The sequence below is a fragment of the Triturus cristatus genome, chromosome 1_2, assembly GCF_964204655.1.
Source record: "Triturus cristatus chromosome 1_2, aTriCri1.1, whole genome shotgun sequence".
NCBI classification, from domain to species: Eukaryota; Metazoa; Chordata; class Amphibia; order Caudata; family Salamandridae; genus Triturus; species Triturus cristatus.
The window spans coordinates 38,640,228-38,667,607 of record NC_140580.1 but is presented as its reverse complement, the minus strand read 5'-3'; the positions used below and the strand labels follow the sequence as shown (position 1 = coordinate 38,667,607).

Sequence of the window (27,380 nt, the reverse complement as noted above, 5' to 3'; positions counted from 1 at the left end):
CACTTACCACTTCCACAGTAGTGAATGATTTTTGGTAAACTCCTAGGTATAGTGGTTGTTGTCTAGAATCACACTGTGAGTCTGTGTGCATTTGAGAACCACTGTGAGAGAAGCATTTGGTAAGATCGTGTATTTGCTGAGAGATAACTAATTTAAAACTTCTCATGTTGTCAAGTTTTAGTAGCATTAGAAGCTAGTCTTTGCTTATGCATTGATAAAATGAGTCAGGGTTTGACACTAAGGTGCAGTACCATGTACTATTCTGTTTACTGTGGCAGAACTGAAAATTAAAAAGTTTTACCTAAGCACTGTCCTAGAAGTAGTCTGATTATTTAGTCAGTTTCTAAGTACCAAATAGACTGCTTCAAATGTCTATGCAGTATGCATGTAGTGTTCTAACATACTATACACTTGTCTTTTACACCTTCAATTCCCTAGTCAGTATCCATACACTTCCAGGAAACATCCTGTCACTTCCTTTGCAGTCCTCTAGAGACCCATTCAACAGCATGTACTAATCTATTCACTGTGCCAAAACCCAAACACTTATAAATTCACCAAGACACTCTCTGACCAGTACTCTAATGATTCAGTCACTGCCTAAGTATTCATGCACTGAGCCAGGTCTTAGAACATGGACTTCTTCAAACCCCTATCCACTATGCATGCAGTCCTCTAAGCACCTACACACTTGTCTTTCACACCTTCAATTCCCCAGTCAGTATCCGTTCACTTCCAGCAAACAACCTGTCACTTCATTTGCACTCCTCTAGTGACCCATTCAGCATCATGTACTAATCCATTCAATGCACCAAACCCTAATAAATTCACCCAGGCACTCTACTTGCAGTACTCTAATCATTCAGTCAGTACCCAAGTACTCATCCAGTGACCCAGGCCTTAGTATATGGACTGCTTCAAACCCTCGTCCACTATGCATGCAGTCCTCTAACCACCTACACAATTGTCTTTCTCACCTTCAATTCCCTAGTCAGTATCCATACACTTCCAGGAAATACCCTGTCACTCCCTTTGCAGTCCTCTAGTGACCCATTCAGCACCATGTACTAATCCATTCACTGTGCTAAAACCCAAACACTTATAAATTCACCAAGATACTATCTTTGCAGTACTCTAATCATTCAGTCAGTGCCTAAGTATTCATACACTGAGCCAGGCATTAGCACATGGACTGCTTCAAACCCCTATGGACTATGTATGCAGTCTTCTAACCACCTAGACACTTGTCTTTCACACTTTCAATTTCCTAGTCAGTATCCATACAGTCCAGCACTTGTGACTGCCTTTGTACTCCTCTAGTGACCCATTCAGTACCAAGTACTAATCCATTCCCTGTGCGAAAAGCCTAGCACTTATAAATTCACCAAGGCACTCTCCTTGCTGTACTCTAATCATTCAGTCAGTACCCAAGTAGTCATGCAGTGAGCCAGGCCTTAGCACATGGACTGCTTTAAATGCCTATGCAGTATGGATGCAGTCCTCTAATCACCTACACAGTTGTGTTTCACACCTTCAATTCCCTAGTTAGTATTCATACTCTTCTAGCAAACACCCTGTCACTCACCCAGTGTGTCTCCTTATAGTACTGTAATCATTTAGTCAGTTAGCATGTAGTCTTTTAGTGAGGTAGGCTTTAGGGCATGAACTGCTTCAAAGTAGTATGCACTATGCATGTAGTGTTTTAACGATCGTCACACTTGTGGTTCAGGGCTATAGTTTCTTAGTCAGTTTTTATATAAAATGTGGTTGTACAGTAATGAATAGTATAAATTTGAAAGTTATTAATATACATTTATTTGTGATTCTTTTTTACAGATACAGAACAGGAGTGTTTCTCATCTGTTTGCACTCTTCTCGTGCAAGATTGTTTGGAAGAAGGGTCCTTAGGTGTTTCATCATACTTGCTGTGCCGCACGAGTATTTTTTGTTAGGATCCCCTCGTAACAGAACTCTTTGGCAAATCTTGTGAATGAAGAAGGTGGCATTGGTCTTTGTTTGCCCCTTGGAAAAAGTTAAAAATGTCTTCACCACTGAAGAAAACCGTTGTGGGCGTGGTGCCTTCTTGAAAAAAAAATCCTCAGATTCGGTAAATATTTTAAAGCGGCAACATTTACAGTTTTTGTAAATTAAACTTATAAAATGTTGTTAGCTGTATGTATTTTATATATCTGTGATTTGTTTGTTGTGGTATTTTGTTGAGAATACCATGTTGGTTTTTTCTTAACAATCTTTCTGATTTTCCAGGTCTGTCGTCGACATCCGTGGTTCCCACAGGAGTGTTCCGCCTTGTTGTTTTGTATTATTGTTGTCACATTTTGTTTAATAGTTTATTGTTTATATTTATGTTAATAAAAAAATAAAGTTTGAAAATAGTTTATCGTTTAAATATTTATTATTATAAAAAATAAAGTTAGAAAAAAAAATGAATAATGTTTTTGGTTGTTCTCTTAACTGCTGTGTGACTCTTTCTTGTTCTTATTACTGTTATTTGATGGAGTCCACCATGGTGTTACATTTTGGGGCACTTATCGCTGGAATACTGGTGATATCTGCAGTTTGCACCAACTTCTGAATAGTGTGTTAGATTTATCTCAACTTTACTTCCAAAAAAAGTTCTGATAATGAAATGGAGAGTAGCCGTTCCTGTGCAAAAAGACAAGAGGTGCACCTTTGCGATTTATTCTAAATACTAAAATCCTGTATTGTATTGCACTGAGGTATTGGCTGCACTTACAGTGTACACACAAAATCTATTAAGAAATCTCATTGTATTTATATTGATTGGGAATATTGCGTCAGGTGCTGGATCTTGACGAGATACACTGCTCAGTTCGTATATTGCTGTGCACACGAAAAAAATCACATCACAACTTTCACACCAATTGCAATGCGAAACAAATTCCGGCGATAAGACACGTTAGCACCGGGGATTTTACACCTGCTTTCTGCTGGTGTTAAGCAGGACAACTACCTGCACCATGAAAGGGAACACAGCCAAGAGCCACACCAGAACACCCACAGGTGCCATAGAGTCAATGAGCATGATACAGGGATACCCATGAGGGCCAGAAGACTCATCTCAACAACTCCAGGACCGCCAAAGCATGATAGGCACGAGCCCTGCAACATCACAGTGTGCTGTCACCTCAGCGTTGGCAGTGAGCCTGGATGTGTAGCTACGTACGCATCCTCCTGCATGCACAACTGGCGTGTGCTGGTCTGTCGTTCACAGGTCAGTGCAGGGGAGTGCCTATCCGGCAAGGGGAACGGGGTGTCTCGGACATGACCGTGTACAGGAAGTGCGGTAAGTGTGTCTCTGTGTTCTGGTGTGGCCTGTTACAAGAGCCGCAGCAGTCGATGTTGTAAAGTGGCATGCACCACCTCCAAACGGCACTGTGATGTTGTAGTTGGAATGTAGCAGGACATGCGCAAATAGGCATTACAATGGCGTGCCGTACGAGTGCACGAGATACAACAGCTCACTGTACAAAAGTGTGGGGGCTCGTGGGAGGGAGGAGCAGCCGTTTGGCAACATAACACACAGTGAACTCGACCATGTGCCACATGCTGGGCATCTCATCCATGATGACCACGGTCGCAGACATCCCACAACACCAACGACTGGCCTTTGTACACATCCTGTATGAATGCAGCGTGGTTTTCACTTCTATGCTCGTTCAGTGGTGTGATGTTGGCAGGTTGTGTGACTTGTGCTCCTTGTTGGTGTGTTTCATTTTGGCCATTGTTAGTCTATATGTGTGTTGTACTTAATTGTGCATGTGTGCCATTCTGCCCATCTCCCTCCTCCCCCCACTCCCTGCTTCTTCCTCTTCCTAGTGCTGTTGTGTCTATAATTTTGTTGCTGCACACATAAATACATGTAAAGAATAAATTAGAATAGTTCCTTGATTCTTTTAGGTTTCAAAACTTCTCTATTGGTTTCTTTTTAATTTTCCATATGAACCGTTTTTTTTAATATTCAACAACACATAGAAGTCAGAAGTGCAACGTATTCTATCAACACACTTTCTAGAACATTCTACAATATGTGCATTTTAAAAGGTCATACATTTTAAAAAACTTTACGATATTTTTTTGTAACATTTTCTTGAACATTTAACGACACGTGCAGGTTAAAAGTTGACGATTGTTTTAAGTTCGAACAGTGCCTTCCAAATGCAAGTAGCAGGTGTGGTTGAGCTGAGCAAATTTTATCCTATTATATGTACCCCACGTTGAAATTGCTTTTTCTTAACCAATCACAAAGATGCTTTTCCACAAAACTAATGTGCACCCTACTTTTAAAAAAGAATGCTTTTCATGATATCTTCAGAGATAAGTTATAGATAGGAATTAGCATTTAAAAAGCCTTTGAAATTCACTGAAAAAACCATAGGTTTCATGCACGTTATAGTTAGGAATTGGCATTTAAAAAACCTTTGAAAATCACTGAAAAAACCCAAGGTTTCAGGGGCGTTATAGTTAGGAATTGGCATTTAAAAAACCTTACAAATTCACTGAAAAAAACATAGTTTCAGGAGTGTTATAGTTAGCTGGACATTTCCCTCGTACAAAACCCTAGAAATTCCCCTGTTATACTTAGTTCAGCTAACTATAACTCGCGCCCCCGCAATGCACTGCTGATGACGTCACATATTACATCACTCATGACATGGTCAGTGACATCACTGATGACATCACTGATGACATCTCAAATGACATCACTGATGACATCACTGATGACGTCATCCATGTGATAAATTAGTGCATCTTCTCACACCCTAATATAACCTTTGATACACCGACTCAAAATTTTAGACGACCACTTTGACAACCATAGATACTCAAATAACTACTCACCCACTCATTGACTTTTAGGTCTACTTACATCTCCACTCACTCACCTGTACAGTCACTCATACTTACAGTCACTCTGTGCATTTATACACCTATATAGACACTCACACACCGCCAATCATCCATTGAGGTACTGACACATCTAGTCAGTCATGCAAATAATTAATCACAGTAAAATTTACTCACCTATACAGTTAAAAACACTCAAGTTCACTTATTCATAAAAATACTAACAAATTCTGTGTCTTCCTGCAGAAAAACAGCACATGACACAGATATCCTTGCACTATGGCGCATACAGCCACTCCCAAAATCACACACTCTCACATATAGATAGTTATATACTCTTACACACATATACACTGCGTTTCACATATGTAGTTACTGACACATGTACAACTGAGATATACATTCAATCACTAACACACCCATACATACACTCACCCAACCATACAGTCCATCACAGATGCACTCTTAAAAATATGCACCCACTGAATCACCCACTCACACATCTAGTCACAGAGTCACACACACCCTACCCACACAAACACTCAGGCACCCATACAGATACTCAGACAACCAATCAATAACCCATATAGACACTCATATAGCTATTCACAAAACCATGCAGCCACTTATACACCAACACACAGACACATACAGACATTCACACAGTTTAGTCACTAGTCTGCAGTAAGATACATTTAATGACTCACTTATAGACTCAGTTACGCACCTAGAAAATCATCCATTCACACACTTGTACACCCACTTATTTTTCAACAGGCCTTTCCCTATATATATTAAACATAATAAAACTGTTCAGAAACACATACACAATGGATGATGTCATCAGTGATGTCATCAGTGATGTCATTTGAGATGTCATCAGTGATGTCACTGACCATGTCATGAGTGATGTAATATGTGACGTCATCAGCAGTGCATTGCTGGGGCGCGAGTTATAGTTAGCTGAACTAACTATAACAGGGGAATTTCTAGGGTTTTGTACGAGGGAAATGTCCAGCTAACTATAACACCCCTGAAACCTATGGTTTTTTCAGTGAATATATATATATATATATATATATATATATATATATATATATAGATATAGATATATATAGTTATATATATATATATTTCACTGAAAAAAAGAAAGGCTAAAGGGACATTATAGTTAGGCGATTGTCAGTTAAAATATACTGTTTTAAATGAACAAAACCATGCAAGTCTACCAGTTATAGTTATCTCAATTAACTATATCTTGTGCCTTAAAGTAACTATAACTCACGCACCTCCATGCACAGTGTTGTCATGAATGATGTCACAGATTTTGCAGTGATGTTATCAACCATGTCATAGAACATGTCTTGAGTGATGCAATATGTAAGGTAATTAGCAGTGCATGACGAGGGCATGAGTTATAGTTACTTCAGCCGTGCAGAGCTGGGGTGGGCACAGGGCCTGGCTGTAGGCACAGCAAGCTGACTACATGTAAAGGGTGTCATCATTGTGTATCAATATGAAATCTCAAGAAAGTTACCCTTTTGAAGAGAAAAGGGACAGGGTATATGAACCGAGAACAAAAAAGGACTCCCTTTTCACAGGATGATATTTTAAGGATGCAAAACAAAATTGCTTTATTGTAAATCAATAACATGAGGGAGAAAAGGTTATTATAAGTGACTCTTTTCTTCTTTTTTTTTTTTTTTAAACAGGTTTTTATAAAAATGATGACATTTTTATCAAATATTTGTAACAAACGTTTTATATTGTGGACTGAAAGTTGAATTATGATTTTGGCTTATAACTGTGTTATATGAGTTGTCAATGTTGCATCTTTACAATATTATCCAGTGAAAAGGGAGTCCTTTTTTTTTCTCGGATCATTGTGTATCAATCCATGCATGTCTGGGTTTTCTTTCCCATGATCAGATATGATAAAAATTTGTATTTGGTAAAATTTGTGCAAGGAAAAACAGAAAGTAAAGAAGTACCATTGAAAAAATATATTAATTCAAAATTGATAATACCTTGTTTTAGAACATTTTTTGAAAGACACTGAAATTTGCAAGTGTTGTAATAAGACAAGGCACTACCAAACTCTCTAATTTTCGTTTTATTGGACAAAGAAATCTGACAAACTAATGTAGCCCCATTGGATTACTAATGAATGTCCTTCAGCTAACAACATTTTCTACAACAGGTATCTCAACCTATTATGCAGCCAAAGCATGTGTAACATATAAAAGCTCATCTATATCTAGTGTTTATTTGGCAAGTCTGGTATTACTCACATCTTTTGTGCGGTATCTTGGTCTCTGTCGCTGGGCATCTTCATTGTTCGATGCTGCAAGGCTGATGTAGAGTCCATTTCTTTTGTGGATGGGTATTCATCATGTGGTATGTGCTGAAAAAAAAGCCAGCTTATACGTAGATGCTTCAAGAAAGCTGTCTATGGAAATTCACAGACAATGAATAGATTCACACAGGAGTGATATAGACTGAAGACAAGTACAATGGGAAATACGAAAAGCTCCGTCAGGAACCAATTTGACTCAAGTAATAACAAAATGGAGACATGAAATCAAAGGAGGGACGAATAATCCTGGTTGTTAAAAAGAAAGGACTGTCCTTTCACAATTTCGTGGAAAGCTGGTCTGCTATGTAAAAGCACACTCCTGTTTTTTCGACCGACTTTTTAGCTTAGCAACTCTCATATTTCGATTTTTGTCGTTGCGATTTCTTTCTTTAGGTCTCGTCTGACGAAAGCAGCGCATGCGCTGCTCTCGGTATTGCAAATACCTTTTGTAATCGATTCTGGCGAGGGCTTTCGTGCACGCGTCTGCATGGACAAACATGGCTGCTCTTGCCATTTGTCCATAGCAGACAGCAAGCGCGTGTCCGTAGTCCGTAGGGACTGTGGACAGCCCCACGCCATTCTGCATCTTGCATTTTGGTGTCCTAGCGTGTCCTAGCAACGGAAATGCTACGCACTAAAATTTAAAGACTGCCACCAATTTTAGTGATGTGAACACTTCCGTCACCCCTCGTGCGCAGTGCACTAAAGCTCACCCGCTCCCCGGGACACTGTCAGCCTCGCTCCGAGCCCTGTGAGTGCCCCCGGGGCACCGCGAGTGCCCTACTGGGCCCACAAGCTTCGGAGTTTGCTTGTTCACCTTCTTTGAAACTTTCCGACCCCTGTGCTCCACACACCCCTCTCTCATCGGCTGCCCTTTACAGTTGTTGCCTTCAATGCTGCCTGCGCGTCACACGCTCGCCTGTAGAAGGCAAGTCTCCTCCTGGCCAGGCGTCAACCTGCCCCCATCCCCGCTCCTGGGCCTCAGATCAGCCCCCCGCCTCTCCCTGTCACAGGCTCGCATGGTTACACCCCGGCCCCAGCAACTCCCCCCACACCACTTTCCAGCAATTTTCTCGAGAGAGAGTGGAGGGGGGCTCACCCTAAAACCTTCTGGCTCAGTGTGAGCTAATCTCCGCTGCTCCTCTCTCCCCCTCCCTTGTGTGCCCGCCTCCTCCTCCTTACACTAAACTTCCCCTTACGAGGTGGCGGTAGCATGTGACCCTCCCACCCTGACGCAACCAACCAACCACAGACATAGCAAGGCGGGGTGTGGGATCAGCCCGCAAGTTGCTCCCTGCAAGCGCACGCCACTGACAACATACACTCCGGTCTCTACAAGCACACACCACCAACATTTACTCCACTCCCTGCTAGCACAAATCCACCAACATTCACGCTACTCCCTGCAAGCACACACCACCAACATTCACTCCGCTCCCTGCAAGCACACACCACCAACATTCACTCCGCTCCCTGCAAGCACACACCACTAACATTCACGCTACTCCCTGCAAGCACACACCACCAACATTCACCCCACTCCCTGCAACTGCACAGCACTGACCACATTCACTCTCCCCCTGCAAGCATAAACCACCAAGAGTCACCGCACTCCCTGCAAGCACACACCACCAACATTCACGCTACTCCCTGCAAGCACACACCACCAACAGTCACTCCACTCCCTGCAAGCACATACAGCTGACAAACATGCAAGGCATACTACTCCCTGTGTGCACTCTAACACGGACAGCACACTGGGACACTCTTTACAAATACATACCCACTCACAGCTGAGGCATCCTTAGCCACCCACTTTAGCAGCTGGGGTGAGGCGGTGCCAGGTTGGAGGGTGGGGGTGCCAGAAGGTAGTTCTGTGTAACATATAACTTTTAAATTGGTGTTTAAGGCCGCGTTGGCTTTGTTCAGAAGCTCATTAACTCCAGCTCTTGCAATGGAAGGAAGGGAGAGATGGTGAGGGAGAGGGAGGAATAGAGAGAAGGATGGGGCCGAAGGAGCGCTATAGAGGAGGATGGAGAGGTTGATGGGTGGATGCCGAGATGAATGGCTAGAGAGGAGAACGGATGGGTGGAGGGATGCATCGAGAGAAGCAGGTATTGGGAAAAGGATGGATGGAAAGAAGAGTGAATGACTAGAGCCGAAATAATGGGAAGAAAGAAGGAAGGAAGATAGATGAAGGAGGCAAAGATGCATGCATAGATAGAAGAAAGAAGGGTGTATGTATGCAAGGTAAAAAGGAAAGGTGGATGGCTAAAAAAGGCAGGAAATACAAGATTGGAGTGCAACAACATCAACGGTTGCATTGCTAAACACTTATAATGTCCGAAAGGGGAGACCCATTGGCTTTGCCAATGCTTGTTTTACATTTGTTCTGCCATAAACTTCATTATGCTATTTCCACGAGATCCTTCAATGCTTTGCAATGTACATTTTATATCTTTGCTAAGGCTTTAGCACCTCCTACTGTTCTATATTCAGCATCACAGTTGGCTTTGTTGTAACTCAATCTTCTTTCACATGGTATTTCAACTGCACCGCCACAATATATAATAAACGTATGTATTGGCGAAGAAATTTACCATTGTTTTATATTTCCAATGATCACTCATTCCGAGAATAATCTGAAAAGATCTTTATGTACATCAAAATCTAATCTCACCTCTATTCAGATGTTTATGACAAAAAATTCGGAAATATTTTAGACATGAAAAAGGTTTGTCGGTTTTACATGTTTCCTTAGACATTTTTAGCCTGCTTCTTTATTTTTTGGGGATATTCGCAACGCACTTCATTTGGCATGTACATTGAAGTAGAATTAAATTCAGGAATTCTCTGATTTTTCATTTGCATTGTTTTTATTTTACAATCCTTCATTATGTTAATTGTGCTTATGGAGCGCAGCCTCTCGCTCAGAGAAGAGTATCGAGGCGCTAATGCTACTGTCTCGGAGATTGGCAACAGATGGGTCTTAAAATACCCAGGCTTTCAACATTACAAGATGCTGGCAGGAACAAATTCGAAGTGGTAGCCTATTCCAATGATGAGGGCTAGGTAGGAAATGATTTTCTACCACTTTCTTGAGACAAGGGGCACTGCCACTCTTTTCTGACCACCAATCCTCTGATCACAGTTTCACTAATGTCTCGAGAGGAATGTGTGCTTCTTTTTTTATGGATACGTAAAACATAACCAAGCTCTTCACCCTTCAAGCCATTACATTTAGGGTTTAAAATTAAATGTAGATCTTTACCTTTATCCATATGGTCATGCGACGCCTCAGCCAATTAGATAAAAAGGTAAAACTTAGCATTTCCAAACTCTCAGTTATCAAGTCAAATGAAAGTCTGTCCCAAAAGTAAGTGAGAAAAAATCCTCTAAATCAATTTAAAAAAAACTTTGTTTAGAAAACAAGACAGGGGCATCAGAAGGAAAGAGATCACCATGATGAAGGCCAAGTGTGGAATGTTGTAGCAGCAACTGCTGACAAATGTGCAGGCTGGACGAGCCACAAATCTCAGTTATTGTGACTGCCTCTCTAACCCTGCTCCGAAGGAGAGGAGCATGATATGGTTTCATATCACTCATGTATTAGGGCATGAAAGCTTTGTCACATCATGATGTTTAACTCGGTGGTAGCGGGCACTGGGCGTTTCCCCGGTGGGCCGGCAGGGTGGGGGCTGGTTTTAGACCCCTGGGGCCGTTTTTGTTACCTGGGGCTGGTTTTGCAGCAGTGCTGCAATATCGGCCCCCAGCAACAAAAGCAGCACAAAGCTTTCCACTGGCAGACTTGGAGAAGTCTGATTGCTATGATACAGCCCACAAAGTGTCAGTGAGTGCTCTGTCTGTTTCTTCTGGTCCTCTGGTCTGTGGGACCACTGGCTAGTTACACGGGTCCGAAGGCATATGGTGTTCTAACTAGAAAGGCCAAATTATTTTGACTCACAGCAGGAATAGCTGTGGATTTCTCTATCAGCAAACGATACCCATTGAGGATTTACAAACACAGTCACCTAAAAATAGAGGTGTCAAAAGTCATTACCTAAGTTTTTGTTAGCGTCCTTTATACGTTTCCATATTATAGGTCAATTTCAAGTTGAAATGGCTCCTTACCTGCGTGCCCTGAACACTTTTAGAGTCTTCAGATATCATTTGCTCCCTGAAAATAGAAGTAGAATTTCATTGTCTCTTAGCTGCTCAAATACGAAACGTGCCGATCTATGCATTTCCTGTCTATAATTTGATAATTGTTTCCCACATTCCAAGAACTTTCAAACAAAAATGATTGACTAGGTTTGTTATGCATCCATTCACAACATATTTGTGTTAAAGAAGCCCTAGATCTAACTAACATATTTTACAAGTTCAGAATTATAATCGGGGAATTAAAAAAGGAAAAGGAGAAAAAGAAAATACAAGAAATTCTTGAGCTATCCTAGTTCACTTTATGTAAATTGCTGGGGCCCAATTTTCTTGTTTTCCATTTATCTCCAAGAACCCACTCTGGTCGATTGCACCTTTTTACTTGCCCAATAGCGTGGAGGGAGCAAACACAATTATCAGAGAATATTTTCCGCAATTTGACATAATTAAGGACTCGAAACTCAATCTCTATTGCTCTCGGGATTTTATTATCAACATAAACATCTGCAGATATAGGCACCTTAGCACAAGGCACAACAGGTAAATGGGCACTAACACAATTGCTACTCTATGAAGAATCCGCATTCGACTAAATATAAACAAAAGTACAGCTTCTAAAAGCATGAGGTAGATAACTACCAAGCCAATGTCGATATTAGGAATCATTAAACAAAAGCGTCTCTGTCCCTACTCTATGCTAGATGACATCCCTGCTTACCATTCCCTTAAGACCCAAGAAATCGTGAAAAGGTGTCAGAAGTGAACTTCCTAAGAAGTCTTCACTTAGAGAGAGCTTGATCTAAAATGCTCCTTCTAGCTCCTCGCCCACCTCTTCTCTGCTCAACCCACGGGGCGCTAACCCTAATACAAAACCCCAAATCATAGAACACGCCCTCCGGCACACCTCCTCGACCAGGTCTTCTTCCAGTAATTTTCCATCCAGAGCTGTCCATCCTCCATCGTCCATCAGCTTGGCCTTGGGTCCCAGACACCGTCCGCACTAGAAGTTGCGATTGGCACATTCCAAAGTACTCCCATGTCTGGCTTCCCCCATAATTCAACTCTTAGACAAAGACCTTTTCTACTAACGAACCAACTGTCCTTGCACCTGTGGTGAGATCATGGGATGGAGAAATACTTCGCATCTTTAAACTTTACAATTTACTGCAGCCCAAAACCTCTACCAGAATAAATCATTTGCGGCCTACCGCATTCAGCTAACATAAGAAATAACAGGCCTTTCTTCTCAATGATATATGTGCATTCGGGCCTCTACTCGGTTAAACACGCTATTAAATCACATTCTAAGCATTAGTGCTTTTACTTTCATATACATGAATAAGCGACATACATGAGTAATTTTAATCATGTTACACGTTTAACCTAATACATTGCATTGAACGGAAACTAATTGTCATGCATTTTACTGAATACATTCACAATATGTTTTCACATCTTCTAACACTTCTATGTTGCGATATAGCTGATACATTTCTTAATACATTTCGCACGACACATCTAAATATACATTGATTAAATGCGGGTGCCAGTAACGGTGAATATGATGCACCCCTACAAATATCAAAACCTTTAGGCGCTACATCAAAATCAAAGAATGTATGTTGTATCTTTTCCTGAAACATGAATCCGCTGAATTATGAAATACATTTAGTATAAACCTTAGCAATTAAATATGTTGATATAATGTAACAGTACATATTGAGACAAGAAATTGGGAATTTGATACCAAAGGTTTGAACACAATTCTGAAAAGCTTAAATAGGGTGCTCTGCGATCCTGCTGAGTCGATTGATCAGTGGAAATGCCAGTCAGGGAATATTTGTTCAAATACACATTTATAATACTTCCTCTGAATATATATTCCTTTTTCGATTATTGGGCATGCAGACCAAGATAAGAGGAACATAGTTTTTTTTTTAATTAGCACAACTGATGCTTCAATCTGTAGATTCAACTTTGAGAGCAGCCTGACCATAACCAAGAAAACTAATAATGACTGGATTCTGAAATTCTTTCAGGAGTCCTGTACAATTCTTACAAAAGTCATAAAGGAGATAATGAGAACTCATCACCTCCAAGCAATTCCTCTGTAACAGGCCTGAAATTTGAAGGACCTCTTCCCACAACCTATTATCAACATACATCAGCATATGAGGCAAACAACCATACAAATGGTCCCAAGAGCTATGTAAACAACAAAAACCATAGACATCTAATAATGACACTGACCATTACAAAATATCAGCACGATGTATTTAGGGTGGCAAAGGAATCATTTAAAAACAATCAATAAATATGCCACCTTACTGACACCTAAAACACAATCTCAGGATTCTCAAAATTTATAGACAGGTTAGCCTAAAAAAATCAAAGAGTTTACATCAAGCATAGGTCAAAGCACCAATAAACACAGTAATGCAGTTCAGCAGGACAGTAATATTAGGACCAATAGGTTGAGTTTCATACAAATGACTGAAGATAATCTACCAAAACCTGTTATCCCCAATTCACTTCAACACATAGCAGCAAATACCCACTATAACCCTAAGGAGGAACCTGCAAGAGAAACTCACCAATGACAATGTCTAATACCTAGCCTCTTGGAACAGTTAACACATTCTCATCTGACAAACACTATACTGCCATATGAGACCTTACTGATTAATATAAATGCCAGTGATCCAATGACAAATATTGTTCTCCAATAATGCGATCACCAAATTAGATTGTGTTGTGCCAGTGGATCGACTACATGATCACTTTCAAAAATGGAGTAGTAGGTTTTTGCACCCTGGAACGCAGTGCCTCCTTTCTTGAGGAAGTAGAGAAATCACAAATATACTTTCAAACCTTAGCCAACTCAGCCCAGAAAATCTTGATAATATGGGTGGAGAGCATAGAGAACTGAGCAGCCTTGGAATTACTGGAAACCATGAAATCACTAGGATTCAGTGAAAAAGCGGGCAGTTCCATTTCCACGTAGCAATATGCTCATTCAAAGATTTACAGACAGAATCAGAGCTCCAGTTTTAGTTCTTCAGTCTCACTTTTAGTTGGACAATTCACTGGTGATGCTTCATCTTGACACATAAAGTGCAAACTAGGTGCTCATATTAGCACACAAACTGGGCAGAATGAGTTAAGATAATTCAACAGAATGAGAAATTTAGATATTCAATATGTCCCACATCTTTGTCTAGAAAAATTGAAGTAATGAGTAAAATCATAATTCTTTGCATTCTCACAACCTGAATATAATGACATTCTTTCACAGTGTTGCTATCTGTAAAATGAAAAATGTTTTTCTTCATCGGCTTAGTATTGAACTACATCTATTCAGTAGGGTACTGGGCCTATGGCGTGTCTCTTCTTGCTTTGTTCACATCTGCTCTGCCCACACAGGAGGCAGGTATACAGTAGGTCAGTGCCCACTCTGTTGTCTTAAAATGTTCCATTAGCACGTTTTGTCTGTCGGCTTACCTGTGGTCCTTGTTCTGCTGCTGGCTCGCTTTGTTCCTCATCACTACAATACGATTTTGAGCTTCAACCAGCTGTTCTCGAATCCTGTCCAGGTGTACTTCCAGGTCTTGGTTTGTGCGCTTCAGGTGTTCGTTTTCTGTGGTGGTCACCTGCTGCTTACTCCGCAAGTTGTGGAGCTGCGTTTCCAACTTGTAAAAAGAAAGTCATGCGTCAGTGGGTTGAATGTCGTATGGGTGAGTCCACTAGAGTTTATCATCTGAAAGAGGACCCAGCATGAAGGAAGAGACTCCAAATGAAAGCTGGAACCACAACAATTATAAGAGAAAGAAGAGGGCTATTCATGAGTAATGTATGATTTCATACATTTGTGCATTTCTTATCTTCTTTTTACCACGAGCACCATGAAATTATGAACAGCATGAAAAGTAATCAAAGAATAAAAACAATGATGGAAAACGAACGTATTTTTTAAATATCTCAGACCACCGAAAATAAGAGCGTTGTTAATCCATTTAAGACTTGATTTGGCAGTCAGAAAACACTGAGTATTATTTTTGCCAATAGGGAAAACCTGTTTTTGAATTGGGGCAACAGAAAACTCGTCCCAAAGAATAAAGGCAGCCCCTTTACACAAAATGGACGAATATAATAGAAACCTTGCTCCAGAAAAAAAATATTGTAAATCTATACTGAAGCAATCTGCTTATTCCATAATAAGGAATTGCACAATCAGGAGTTCCAGACGACCTTATGGCACAACGATTTTTCACCGAAGCAAAACTAAAGCAAAATGATTTTGCTCTATGTTTGCTGTTTAAATAATAAAGTATTCCCTTATCTATGTTCTACATTAAACTCTTGAAATCAGAGAGAACATATGTTTTCTCCTTGTATTTTGTGACAACAGCTACACCGCGGAAGCATTAAGGGGCATGTTCAAAAGGACCGGCGATACCTATCGCAAACGCCAGTTAGCGGCAGTTTTTTTTATCGCCGCCTAACCCTGAAAACTATTGCCATGTTAGCGGATGATTAACAAACCGTCGCTACATGGCGATAGTATCAGGGAACGACGGTGTAAACTGCTGCTAACATCAGTGCAATGGCGATAGGAATTCCGGCGTAAGCGGGCGATACCTAGCGATAGGACCATAAGCAGCGGAAAGATGCAGCTAACACGGCGATAACTCTTTCCACGCCAGGGAACACCGCTGCAAATTAGGGACCTGAACCGGTCGAAGGAGGGACACCCCTGTGTATTGGAAGAGGTGAAGCGCGTTCAATAATTCATGACTGGCTTGTAATTGTATTACCTGTTGGGGGATGGGCACTGCAGTGACCGGAGCATAGCTTGGGCGTGTGAATGCCCATTGTTGCCTCTAGTGTGCGTGGGCCACACCAATACAAGCATACACAAACATCCTCAACACGCACCCGTATGCACACACACGACACAAGAGCACACGCACATAACCACACACACCCATGCACTCATACAAGACAGAAGCATGTGTACTTGCACATGCGCAGCCCAAGAGCACACATATATACATACACATACAAGACAGCAGCACGCATACTCGCACACCACACATGCTGCAAAAGAGCACACACACATAAACACACACTGACACACACATACAAGACAGAAGTATGCATACTCGCAAAACCAAAGTACAATGCCATACACACACCTAAACACAATCACACATACACACACTCATAGAAGACATAAGCACGTATAATACAGAGCACAGGAACACGCAAACCCTAACATTCACAGAAGCATGGTAAACACACACAGGCAATTATATAAAAATTGGGCATGTACATACAAACATGTGCACAGGTACGTGCAGTCATTCCCTCACTCTAACATCCAGGCCAGATAGATACGCATACACACAATATATGCTTGCGCGCTGGCACTGTACCACAAGGGCTCACAAAAAGCACAGGTGCACACATCAGCACAGACTAAGGCGCATACCGAAGGTGGGAACACGCACTCAAACACTAGCCCGAATGTGCAGTTTATAGAGTCGCAGAGGCAAATACACACATGTACCAAAGAAACACAAACAAACCAGAGAGGCACCCTGTGTGCCATCTTTGGGACTACCCTTGGTGCATTGTACTCTCGTGTGTCCCTTGTCACACGCATGCCCCAGGAAGCTCGGCTCGTTCACTACACTAATTTACGGTGGAAAAAGAAGCCACCCCATGGCTGATGTTCGCGTGGTGTTTTTCTTTTGTTTTTTTGTTGTTGTTGTTTTTATCCCTTTGGAGAGGGAGAAGAGAAGATGCACGCCGCTTCCTGTGTGGGGAAGGTACGAGGGTGGATTCTCCGGTAGTAGGTGCTATTCCTCGTTTTTAGGTCTCGCCTGACCCAGCGCATGCGCTGGTCTGGCGAGACTTATTGAGAGGGCTCCAAAAAGTGCTACCAGGCCAGCCTAGAGCTACAGTGCATGTGTGCGGGCGCGCGCGCCGCGCTTTACCGCGATTACTTTCACTTTCGCGGCCGCTATGATGTTTGACCGTGATCGCGATCACTTTGGTATAGCATAGCCAATAGGTCTCGCTTTTGGGACCTTATAAGTATTTAGTTATGTAACTGTTGCATGGCTAAACACTTATAAGGTCCCAAAGGCGAGACCTATTGGCTATGCCAATGCTTGTCTGACATGGACACAGTACACTGCACATACCTGCCTCTCTGCACGAGTTGCTGGGGATGGCTGCATCATTCATGCCCTACGCCAGCCAGAGATACCCATGAGAATGGCAGGCCTCCGGAGGTGCGCGCCTCTAATCCCGCCCACCTCAGAGGGCTGAACTGTGAGCCCATCCACGGGGTCCACCAACGGATAGGGTAGGGTAGGGAGCGCCCCCGGCCAGTCCACTGACGGCCATGCAGCACGACAGCCCTATCAGGGCCAGATAGTTTCAGTTCAAATACGAACAGATCATGTTAAAAAACGGTTGCTTCATTTAGAACCTGCAGCCCGGGGCACCGGAGGCAGTCTTTCCATTTCAGGGCTGCCTGTCCTGATAAAATATTTACATTTTGAGGCTGTGGCTGCGAAAAGAGAGCGAGGAGAGTGCGGGTGCCGGCCCTTGCATGGGCATGATTCACGCTCTCGACGGCCTAAGCTTGCACTTAACACGTTTAGGGGTATGTCTCGGCAGCACTCCAGAGTGCCTGGGGCAGGTTCATTGGCGCCCCTCTCCTGATCTACCCTCCCAGGCTGGCCAGTGTCACCTCAAAGACTACAGTACTTGCTCCCTGGTGCCCCCACCACAGCTGCCTATCCAGACTACCATGTGCCCCATCATGAACTACACACTAGGTTCACGTCCGCCTCCCACCTCGCCTTCCCCCCAGGTCCACAGAGGGGCATCAAGTGCAGTGCACCCTCCCAGGCTGCATAATGCCCACTCATGGGATTCCTGCCCAGGTTGATCTGTGCCCCCTGGAGGACTGCACACGGAGGCTCTGCAGTGCCCTTCTTGGGGATTACTCGCCCTGCCAGGGCAGGGCCGACCTCGAAATCTGCACCTCCCCAGGCGCTCCTCTCGTGGGCCGGCCGCTCAGGCTTCAAAGTGTGCCCCTCTTGGGCTTCAGGATGCTCGGTTCTACCCTCGTGTGATGCCCTCCTTGCACCCAGGTGCCGCCCATAAAGGCTGTCCCCCAGGGTGCCCTCCTCATTGTCGGACCTCACAGGTTTCTAGGTACTCTGTGAAGGACTGCCCTCCTCACGGACCAGAGTTCTAGGTGCTCGGTGAAGAGCTGCCAGCGCCCTCCTCATGAGCATCAGGTTTGCAGGTGCTCCGTGAAGGGCTACCCTCCCTGGATGCCTAGTGCCTGCCTCATGGGATGAGCTCCCAGGATGCCCTTGTCATGGGATGTCTTCCCAGGTTTCTGGGTGCCCTGTGAAGGGCCGGCCTTGTAGGATGCCCGGTGGTCTCTCGTGGGCTCACCACCCAGGTGCTCAGATGGTCTGACCTCCAGAGTTTCCAGGTACCCTCCCAGGTTATCCTGTGCTCTCTCACAGACCTCCTTTCCAGCGTGATCTATGCCCCCTCAAGGACATCACTGTAAGGCACCTGTTCCCCTCCCCACCCACGATCGCCCCTCCACCCCTGAAGGCCACCCTGCCTAGGCTCCCAGATGGCCCTTATGAGCTCCCTTCCCTGGATGCCTGGTGTTGCTTCCACACCACCCCTCTTCTAGGGGTTTCCTTCCAGGCTGCACTGTGCACATGCTCTTACTGCCTGCCTCTGTGCCCCTCGGGACAGGCGTGCCCCTTTCATGCTGGCTGGTGCTTCATCATAAGGGCAGTCTATACCCCTCCCATAAGGGCACTCTATGCCTCTCCCATAAGGGCCCTCTATGCCCCTCCCATAAGGGCACTCTGTGCCCCCCCACGCTCAAGGTTGCCTGACATCTAGCTGTTCTCCCAGGCCACTTCATCGCCTTCCCATATCAAAGCTTTCCGTCTCTCCCCCTCATGGTTAGCCCTGAAGGACCGCCCAGTGGCACACACCCTTCATGGATGGGCGTTGCATAGCGGAGACATTAAACCCTTGAGTGCCCATGACGAGATGGTCTCGTCATGGGCCGCGGTTGCGCTGTGCCCATGACGAGACTATCTCGTCATGAACCCCGCCCGCTAATTCAACGCCCGGCACAGGGAGGGGAAAGGGCGGGGCACACAAGGGGTTAATATCATTAGTCCCACTTCAGTGAGTGCAACCCAAAACTAACCTTTGCACCCCAAACCCGACCTGGAACCCTGGAATTCCTCTATGAGCCCCCAAAACACACCAAAAAATCAATTTTTACCCCAAAACACACCCCAATATTCATATTTTACCCCATAACACACCCCAATTGTAAATTACCTCATTACTGACCTCACAATGCGTTGTCATCAAATGCGATGTAAAGGCACCTGTGTTTGCGTCCGTCTGCCCCTGGACCATGCTCAACATCAAGGTGCATTCTTCTTGGACACTCCACCGCTACGACGCCAGCACCCACCTCGCCATCAACCCTGGATGCCACATCGCCTACCAGGACCAACCTCTTCTCCGGACCGGACATCGCCATCGCCATCACTGACGGATGCAGTATCACCCACAAGGAACACCCCGGCCATCAAGGAGGAGGCATTGCCATCACCAAGAGAAGCACCCTCTGACTGACCATGCACTCTAATGACCCAAGGGTGACCATGGACCACCTCAACTCCCAGATCTGGACCAAGCCCAAGCACATCCTCTGTGGCACCCTCATGTGCAGGCCCCCCGGGCAATGGCCCCCCATTCTCCAATACCATTGTAGACCTCATTGAACCCCAGGGTTCAATCCACCGACGACATCCTACTCGGTGAACTCAAGTTCCACCTTGACAACCCCAGTGACCAGGACACCACCCCCTCCTGGGGAAGGCCCTACATCAGACACAAGCAGCAAGTCACCGCAACAAGCCACATAGCAGGACACACAGTCGAGCACGTCACCTCCGCCAGTGGGAACTTCAACTACAGCCACAACACCAAACTCTCCTGGACTGACCATCATTGGTAACATCACGTCTTCACCTTGCCCACCGGAAGCCACCGCCATCATCGCACCCCCTAGCAGCTGGGTCAAGGCCACCAAAGAACGTCTCGTCATCTCCCTCCGCACCAACACTCCACCAATGCTTCCAAACGATGACACCACAGCGCGCAACCACCACCGATGGATCTCCAACAGCGCCGACATTCGGGCACCCCTGATGAACGGTACTGTGTCAGTACATTCCGCCTGCCGTCAGGCAATACTTGATTTATGTATTGTTGAAGTAAATGTCAGGTGTTGTTGTACTGTATTTAAATACATAACAAAATCATTGAACTCAGAGATGGTGTCTGACCAAATTAAAAAAATATTAGTAATGTTTGGTTGTATTTTCTTTCAGCGTATAACCAAATAGGTGCGCAATAAGAGGCACTATCACGCATTTTGGGTACATTTACTATACAAAGTCCTCCAACTTCCCCGCCAACAGAGCGCTACCACACGCTCCTTGGTTTACTACATCCGATTATTTACATCTATGAACACAACGGAGACTCCACAATAGTTTCCCGATCTCACTGCCTGACATCACCCTCATAAGGGGTAAGTTATTTCTGCTTCTGCAACCATCATCTCGGGACTCAGGCAAGCCTTTTCTTCCCCTTTTTTCAATATTGATACCTGTATATGTTTTCTTTTTACAGCACCCGGACGGGTACCCTGTGAGTTCCTTTTATTTCACTAGAATCACGGTGTCACTAATCTTTCCGCATCAGGCGGTGCATCCAACCATTCAGGTATACCCTAACTAGTAGTTTTGGCTCATACCATCTTTCTACTAAGTACCTGGTTTTGATGGTATTATTCCATTCCCCTTTTAGGTGTCCCTACATCTTAAGGTCCTGAAGAGTCCCTACATCCAATATAGGGTTGAAACGTTGTCGACAATAGACAAGGGCAAATCATTATACAACACCTATGACTCAGAAGTGTTGTGAATTATATTGCTTTATTCCAGATGGTCGCTCTTATGTTTAATAATTGAAACCTTGTATATATGTCACAGTAAATGTCACTTTTAGTTTAGGTTCAATCACTTTCTCACTGGGACACCTTTTTATGATCTTTTTTATATGATGAATTGTTAAATTTGTTATTGTAATTAATTGTGTATTGATACACTGTTTATCTGTTGCTTATTTAAAAATATAAAAGAATATTATCATGCATTGTTTTGTCTGATATGTATGGCAAACTTTCTTTCTGACATCAATCTGAACCTTTTATACTGCCATTGTGCCTGTTTGTATCAAATAGTTGTTAAAAGATTTTTCCATAGGAGCCATTGTTTTCTTTCGAGATTAATTAATTGGCAGAAGGCTTAAACATCAGTGCTAGTAGATCACATACTTACAGCCGTTTATTCATGAGTAATCTGTCAGTTGCCTTTAATAAATTGGCACCAACCTTTGGGTCACTGGCTTACTCCAGCCCCACGGGTTCTGTAGCACGCTGTTCACACAAATAACTCCGGTAACTAGCACTGATGTTTAAGCCTTCTGCCAATTAATTTGGCTTCTTAAAATTATTTGAAGGAATAGGCTGTTCCATTATTTCACCTAATCTGGAGCTTCTGAATTCATGCATAAGCTACTGCGATTATAATTCAGCATTCCCTCTTGATCTTCATTCTACAGAGTCCTTTTCTGGGCGGACTCCATACGATTGTTGCACCTTCGGTTGGGTCTACTTTAACAATAGATGTTTTATTGAAACTGGTACGGATGCTCATATAATGACCATTTGTCCTGATGATGACCATTTAGTTTCACTATGGTCGAAACGCTGTCGATGCACATATGTGGCCGAAATTAAAGAGGACGCATTGTTTGCTTTGTATTGTTTCAGTTTTGTCCTGAACTTCTGATTTTTGTAAACCTTTTTTCCTCAGCCACTTGTCTGTTTACACATTGCACTGTTTATGGGTCTTTGTTTGTGTATTATGTTAAGCACCTTTTGATTTATATACTTTAAAATTGAATTATTTATCATTGTTAATAAAACATTTTCTATGAATTGTATCTATTTAAACATGGGTTTTCTCTGTTTTTCTCCTTTTTCTCTTTCCTTTTTCCTTTTCTGTGTCGTCATTTGTATAATTTTCCATATTATAATGTTTTCTTAAGGTTTTTTGTTTAAAATTTGATGCACATATCGTGTTAACTTGAACCCTTGTTAGGATTCTAGTATTGTTTACCCCTGGTGCAGGTTTTCAGGGCTGCCCCTGTCGTTGATAACCAACACACTGATCAGGCTGAGAGAAAGGTGGGCGAGAGATGTGTGTGAGATGGATGACACAGACTGGGAGGCAGCCGTGATGAACCCTGTGAGGTGACCATTAAATCCAGATTGCGGCTTATACAACTTAAGATTCTGCATCAGGACTAATATGACAGTGATCGCCTGCACAAAATGCGGAGGGCTGTGTCTCAGGAATGTCTGCGATGTCATGGGGCTAGAGGGAGGTGTGTGCACACACTTTTGGTGTTGCCCAGCCATGAAGCCCTTCTGGTTGAAGGTTGTGCGGGAACGCAGCAAAACCGTGGAGGCTGACCTTACACTACAGTCAAAGTATGTTCTCTTTGGTGTACCCACAGATATGGATGTCCTGCAGGCTAAACTCTTCTTGTGCAACTTGGGATTGGTGATGGCAAAGAGGGATGTGGCCAAACACTGAGGGTCCCAGAGATCCCAACCATCCACGAATGGAAGGTGGGGATGGACATGTAAATGGCGGCAGAAAAGGTCACTCATAAAAGTAGGGAGTGCCAAAGTAAATTTTCAAAGTCTGGTGAGACTATGCTTTGGACCTTGTTGATTGGGAGGCCGTGCCTACACAGGGATAAGCCTGCTGTGCATGCTGTGGTGTCCTTATGTGTCTCTGCAAACCTTACTGTAAATCTAGTCTGTGGTCTGATGTTACATGATGTGTATGATTATGCTGATGCTGTGATGCCTGTTTCCCTCTGCGGTTGTATAATCGTTATGGGTGCAAGTTTGTGCTCTTGTATGTTGTTTGTACTCAAAAATAAAATAAAACATTGTTTTTAAACAATGCAAAACAGTGTACAATCTGGACACCTTAGGATATGTGCTTTTGCAAATTATTTTTTGGAGAGTGTCAAATGCTTCTTTTTGTTCTCTAACCAAGTGAAAGAGTAGTCCTTTTTGCATCAGGTGAGAGATCAAATGTACAATCTCTGAAAAGTTATGAATAAACTAATTTTAAAAATTGGAACATCCTAAGAACCTCTGGATATCCTTGACATTTCTCAGCACTGCCCACTCCTGTACAGATTTTACTTTGTTGATGTTTATATGTTTTCCCTCTTGTGAAGTACAAAACCCACACAATACAACCTCTGCTACTTAAAATAAACATTTCTCTAGCTTGGTAAAGAGTGAATGCTTCCTTAAGAGCCTTAATATTTATTTAACGTTTCTATGCGGTTCTTCTAAGGAGAATGTATAATATAGCATCAAGATAGTTAATGATATATGTGTCCAATAAATCTCGAAAGATCTCATTCATGAAATGTTGATTTGCAGATACCCTGCATAGCCCAAAGGGCATTCCCAAATATTCAAAGTGTCAATATATGTTGAACGTCATCTTTCACTCATACCCTTATTGAATACATGCCTTGTTGTAAGCTCTTCTGAGATCAATCTTTGAAAATATCTTGCTGGCTTTATTTGATCTAAGAGGATTGAGAATAAAGGTAAGGGGTATCGGTTTCTGGATTTTTACAGAATAACATTTTCTGTAGAGTACCCCCCCCCAACCTCGGTTTGAGAATGAAAACCAATGGGGCCCCTGCTGATGAAGAAGAACGGCGAATGAACACCTTCTCTAGGTTTTCAGTGAAATATTCTTGGATAATCTTATCTTCTTTCACTATCAGTAAATATATTCTCCCATGTGGAATCTTGATGGATGGAACAGTTATATGGGTGATGAGATGGCAAGTAAACAGCTCCGCTTTTACCGAAGATGTCTTAAGAATCATTACATGCCTCTGATCTCTGTGTTTAATCCACGTTCTCATGCACCACACAGCACATTTAAGGAAGAACCTTTTCCAAGCCCTTCCTAGGAAAGCAGTGCTAATGGTAGCTTTGTGAAGAGAAGGTAATGGTCTGTTTCACCCAGTCAGAAGAGGGATTTTGTCTTCTTAACCAAGGAATGCCTAATACCACATTGATACCCAGGCCCCATGGAGTCCTGTGGGCAAACCCTTATTTTGGTTATGATACAATATCGAAGGCAGGAGTCTCAATGAGCCCAATCTGACTAATTTTGTTGATTATTTAATGCCATTCTCAGGAAAGGGGAGTTTCCCAATGCACTTCTCCAAAAATCAAAGGTTTTCCATCAATCCTTATGATATGTTCTGGAGCTTCCTTGTGTTGTTTAATTAAACCATGTTTTTCATGGAATCGTATATCCATGAAGCACCCGAGGCTCCATATTAAATGAGAGCTAAGGTAGTAAGGGGTCCACCGTAAGTTAGCATCTGAACCAGGAGTTGAAAATGTTCTCTGCCAAACCCTTGTGTTGGAAGTGAATCTTGGAATCAGAAAGGGACTCAACTGTGGTTCACCTCATTCACAGACAAGTCCTGGGATTTCGCAATAGGCTTAGGCATTCTTTTACAAAATGTCCTTGTCTTCCACAATAAAGGCATCAACCGTTTTTCTTTCTATCTTGCCTTTCTTCTGTGGTTAATGGTTTATGAATATTTCCAGGTTGTATGGCTTCCTTCATAAAACCAGAGTTCCCCTTGGTTGTTGCAGGAGAAGTGGTGAGCAATCACCTTAGCAAGAATCCATCTTCTTTCTTGTCATTTTTATGTTAGCTAAGCAACAATCTGTAAAGTAAGATTTAGAAATGGTCTACTGGTGGTGGGTCGATTTAAAATTAGGAGCGGGCCTCCTTCAGTCCTTCCACAATCTTTGATAAAAGGCTCCGGCAGCTGAGTCATCTGTCCATGTGGCTTTGATTTGCTGGAAGCAGGTCTTTGTTTCCTAGTCAAAAGGAGAGTAATGCTGCAAGTGCTGAGGTTTGAGTTAGTGTTTTCCCAAAAATAGCAGTAACTATTGCATGAATGCCCCAAAATTCAATAGACGGGGGCTCTGACTTCAAATAAAGGAGTGTACCAAGTTCATGAATCTTTGCGTAGGTAGGACAACATATTTTATTTTATTAATTAATTAATTAATGTATTTATTTATGAGACTTTAGCTTGATCATTTACAAATTGCTGTGGTTTTGTTAAAAAATGTATTTGTTGTTAAGCCATAAAGGCTTGCACCCAGTACGGATAAACCTTCACCAGGTAGTCCCAATCTGTGGTATTCTCATGCTTCCCTTCTGTGTATAGACCCCCTAATATGTGTTCTCTCAGTTGTAGGTGAAGATCTAACCTGATAAATCTTACTTAAGATGATGTTCCTCAGAATCCAGTCTGGATCTTCCAACTACTGACTTGCAGGAATATCTCTCTCTTTCTCCATTCCCTCACTCCCATTTCTCCTTAGCTTGTGTCTTCATTAGCATCCTTCAATATCAACAAGAGATACCAGCTGCCTACAACATAGGGATATAGGTAAGCCCAAAATGGGTCAGGGTTATATATGTAACCACACACCAAGACTGCAATGATAAAATAATTGTATACGGTGTATACGGAAATACTAGTTCCTGACCTGGTGATCCGGCTTCTTTACCCTTCGAAATTATCTGAGACGATACACGGAACAATCTAATTATTAACTGATTGGCTAATCTGGCGCGCCTTTTGAAATTTCTCATCGGAGATGTATTTCTGCGTATCTCTTTTACACTTCACGCGTGACCTGACTCTTCATATGTTGAACTATCTATGAACCTGCTGCAGTGCTAATTTTCTGGAACCTTATTTCTACGAGCCTCCTGAGGCCCTGACTCCCTCTATAACTAGAGGGTGAGACTAAGGCCCCTTATTTTATCAAGGTGCTATTGTGTATCCCACACAATTGTAATATCTACTGCCCTGATGAAGGTGTAGCCCCTTGTGGGCCCAACACCGAAACGCGCGTTATCTTACTGGCATTCATTTTACAGGCCCAGCCGCATCTCCCCACTTTAGGTGTTAACGGGTTTGGTGTGCGAGTAAAGGCCATTTCTTTTCTAGCTTAGCCTTATACTATCGAAATAGTGGAAAGATTTGGGCCTCCTGTATACATTTGTGAGCAGTGTTTACCGCACAGGTTCCGGTTTGGCGGGACTAAGTCGGCACGTGGCATTTCATCCCACATAGGTTGATACATCCATACCACTGGGATGGATGTAGAAATACCTTGCAGTGCAACATGTGTGATGGCGAATGCTAAGAAATTAGATTTCCGTAGGGTAACACGTAGCTGTCACATGGCTAGACTGCTAATCCCCACCGCATTGCCTTTGAAGTGGTTGGGGTGTGCATGTGGAAATGCAGGTTTCGAGTTGTGCGCAGGTACTTTGCTGCAAGCAGTCAAAGCGGGCTTGAATTTGATATTAAATGTAACAGAAATACTCACTCTGCTTTGCCTGGGGCTATAACCCTCGCACTGCGCCTAACCGGTGGAACTTATTATCCAGCCCCCCGCCCCACTGGCGACCCAAGAAACTTAGCCAACAAGGATTGTACTGTTGTGGTCGTTGTTGGCCGCAGATTTTATTATGGTTACACACATATTGGCATGACTTCGGTCACATTGGGTTATTTGCGAACTGCCATGTCTTTGGTCACAAAGCCCTGCCCCCCATTCGTAGTTTGTTGTACATCCAGTTAGTAAATGACCCCCCAACCAGTTCTGTTGTTA

General features: G+C 43.0%; 1 protein-coding gene across 8 annotated transcripts in view; it reads right to left on the bottom strand.

Annotated features, from left to right (window-relative positions):
- Window positions 1–27,380, bottom strand: part of RAB44 (RAB44, member RAS oncogene family) — a 710,497-nt gene that overhangs the window by 171,918 nt on the left and 511,199 nt on the right. For all 8 annotated transcript variants that reach the window (XM_085600504.1, XM_085600485.1, XM_085600530.1 and 5 more), the window contains 3 exons: window positions 14,906–15,093; window positions 11,375–11,420; window positions 7,179–7,291 (listed from right to left, as the gene is read on the bottom strand). In XM_085600504.1, coding sequence (XP_085456630.1) covers window positions 7,179–7,291; window positions 11,375–11,420; window positions 14,906–15,093 — 347 coding nt within the window. The remainder of the gene's footprint in view (window positions 1–7,178; window positions 7,292–11,374; window positions 11,421–14,905; window positions 15,094–27,380) is intronic.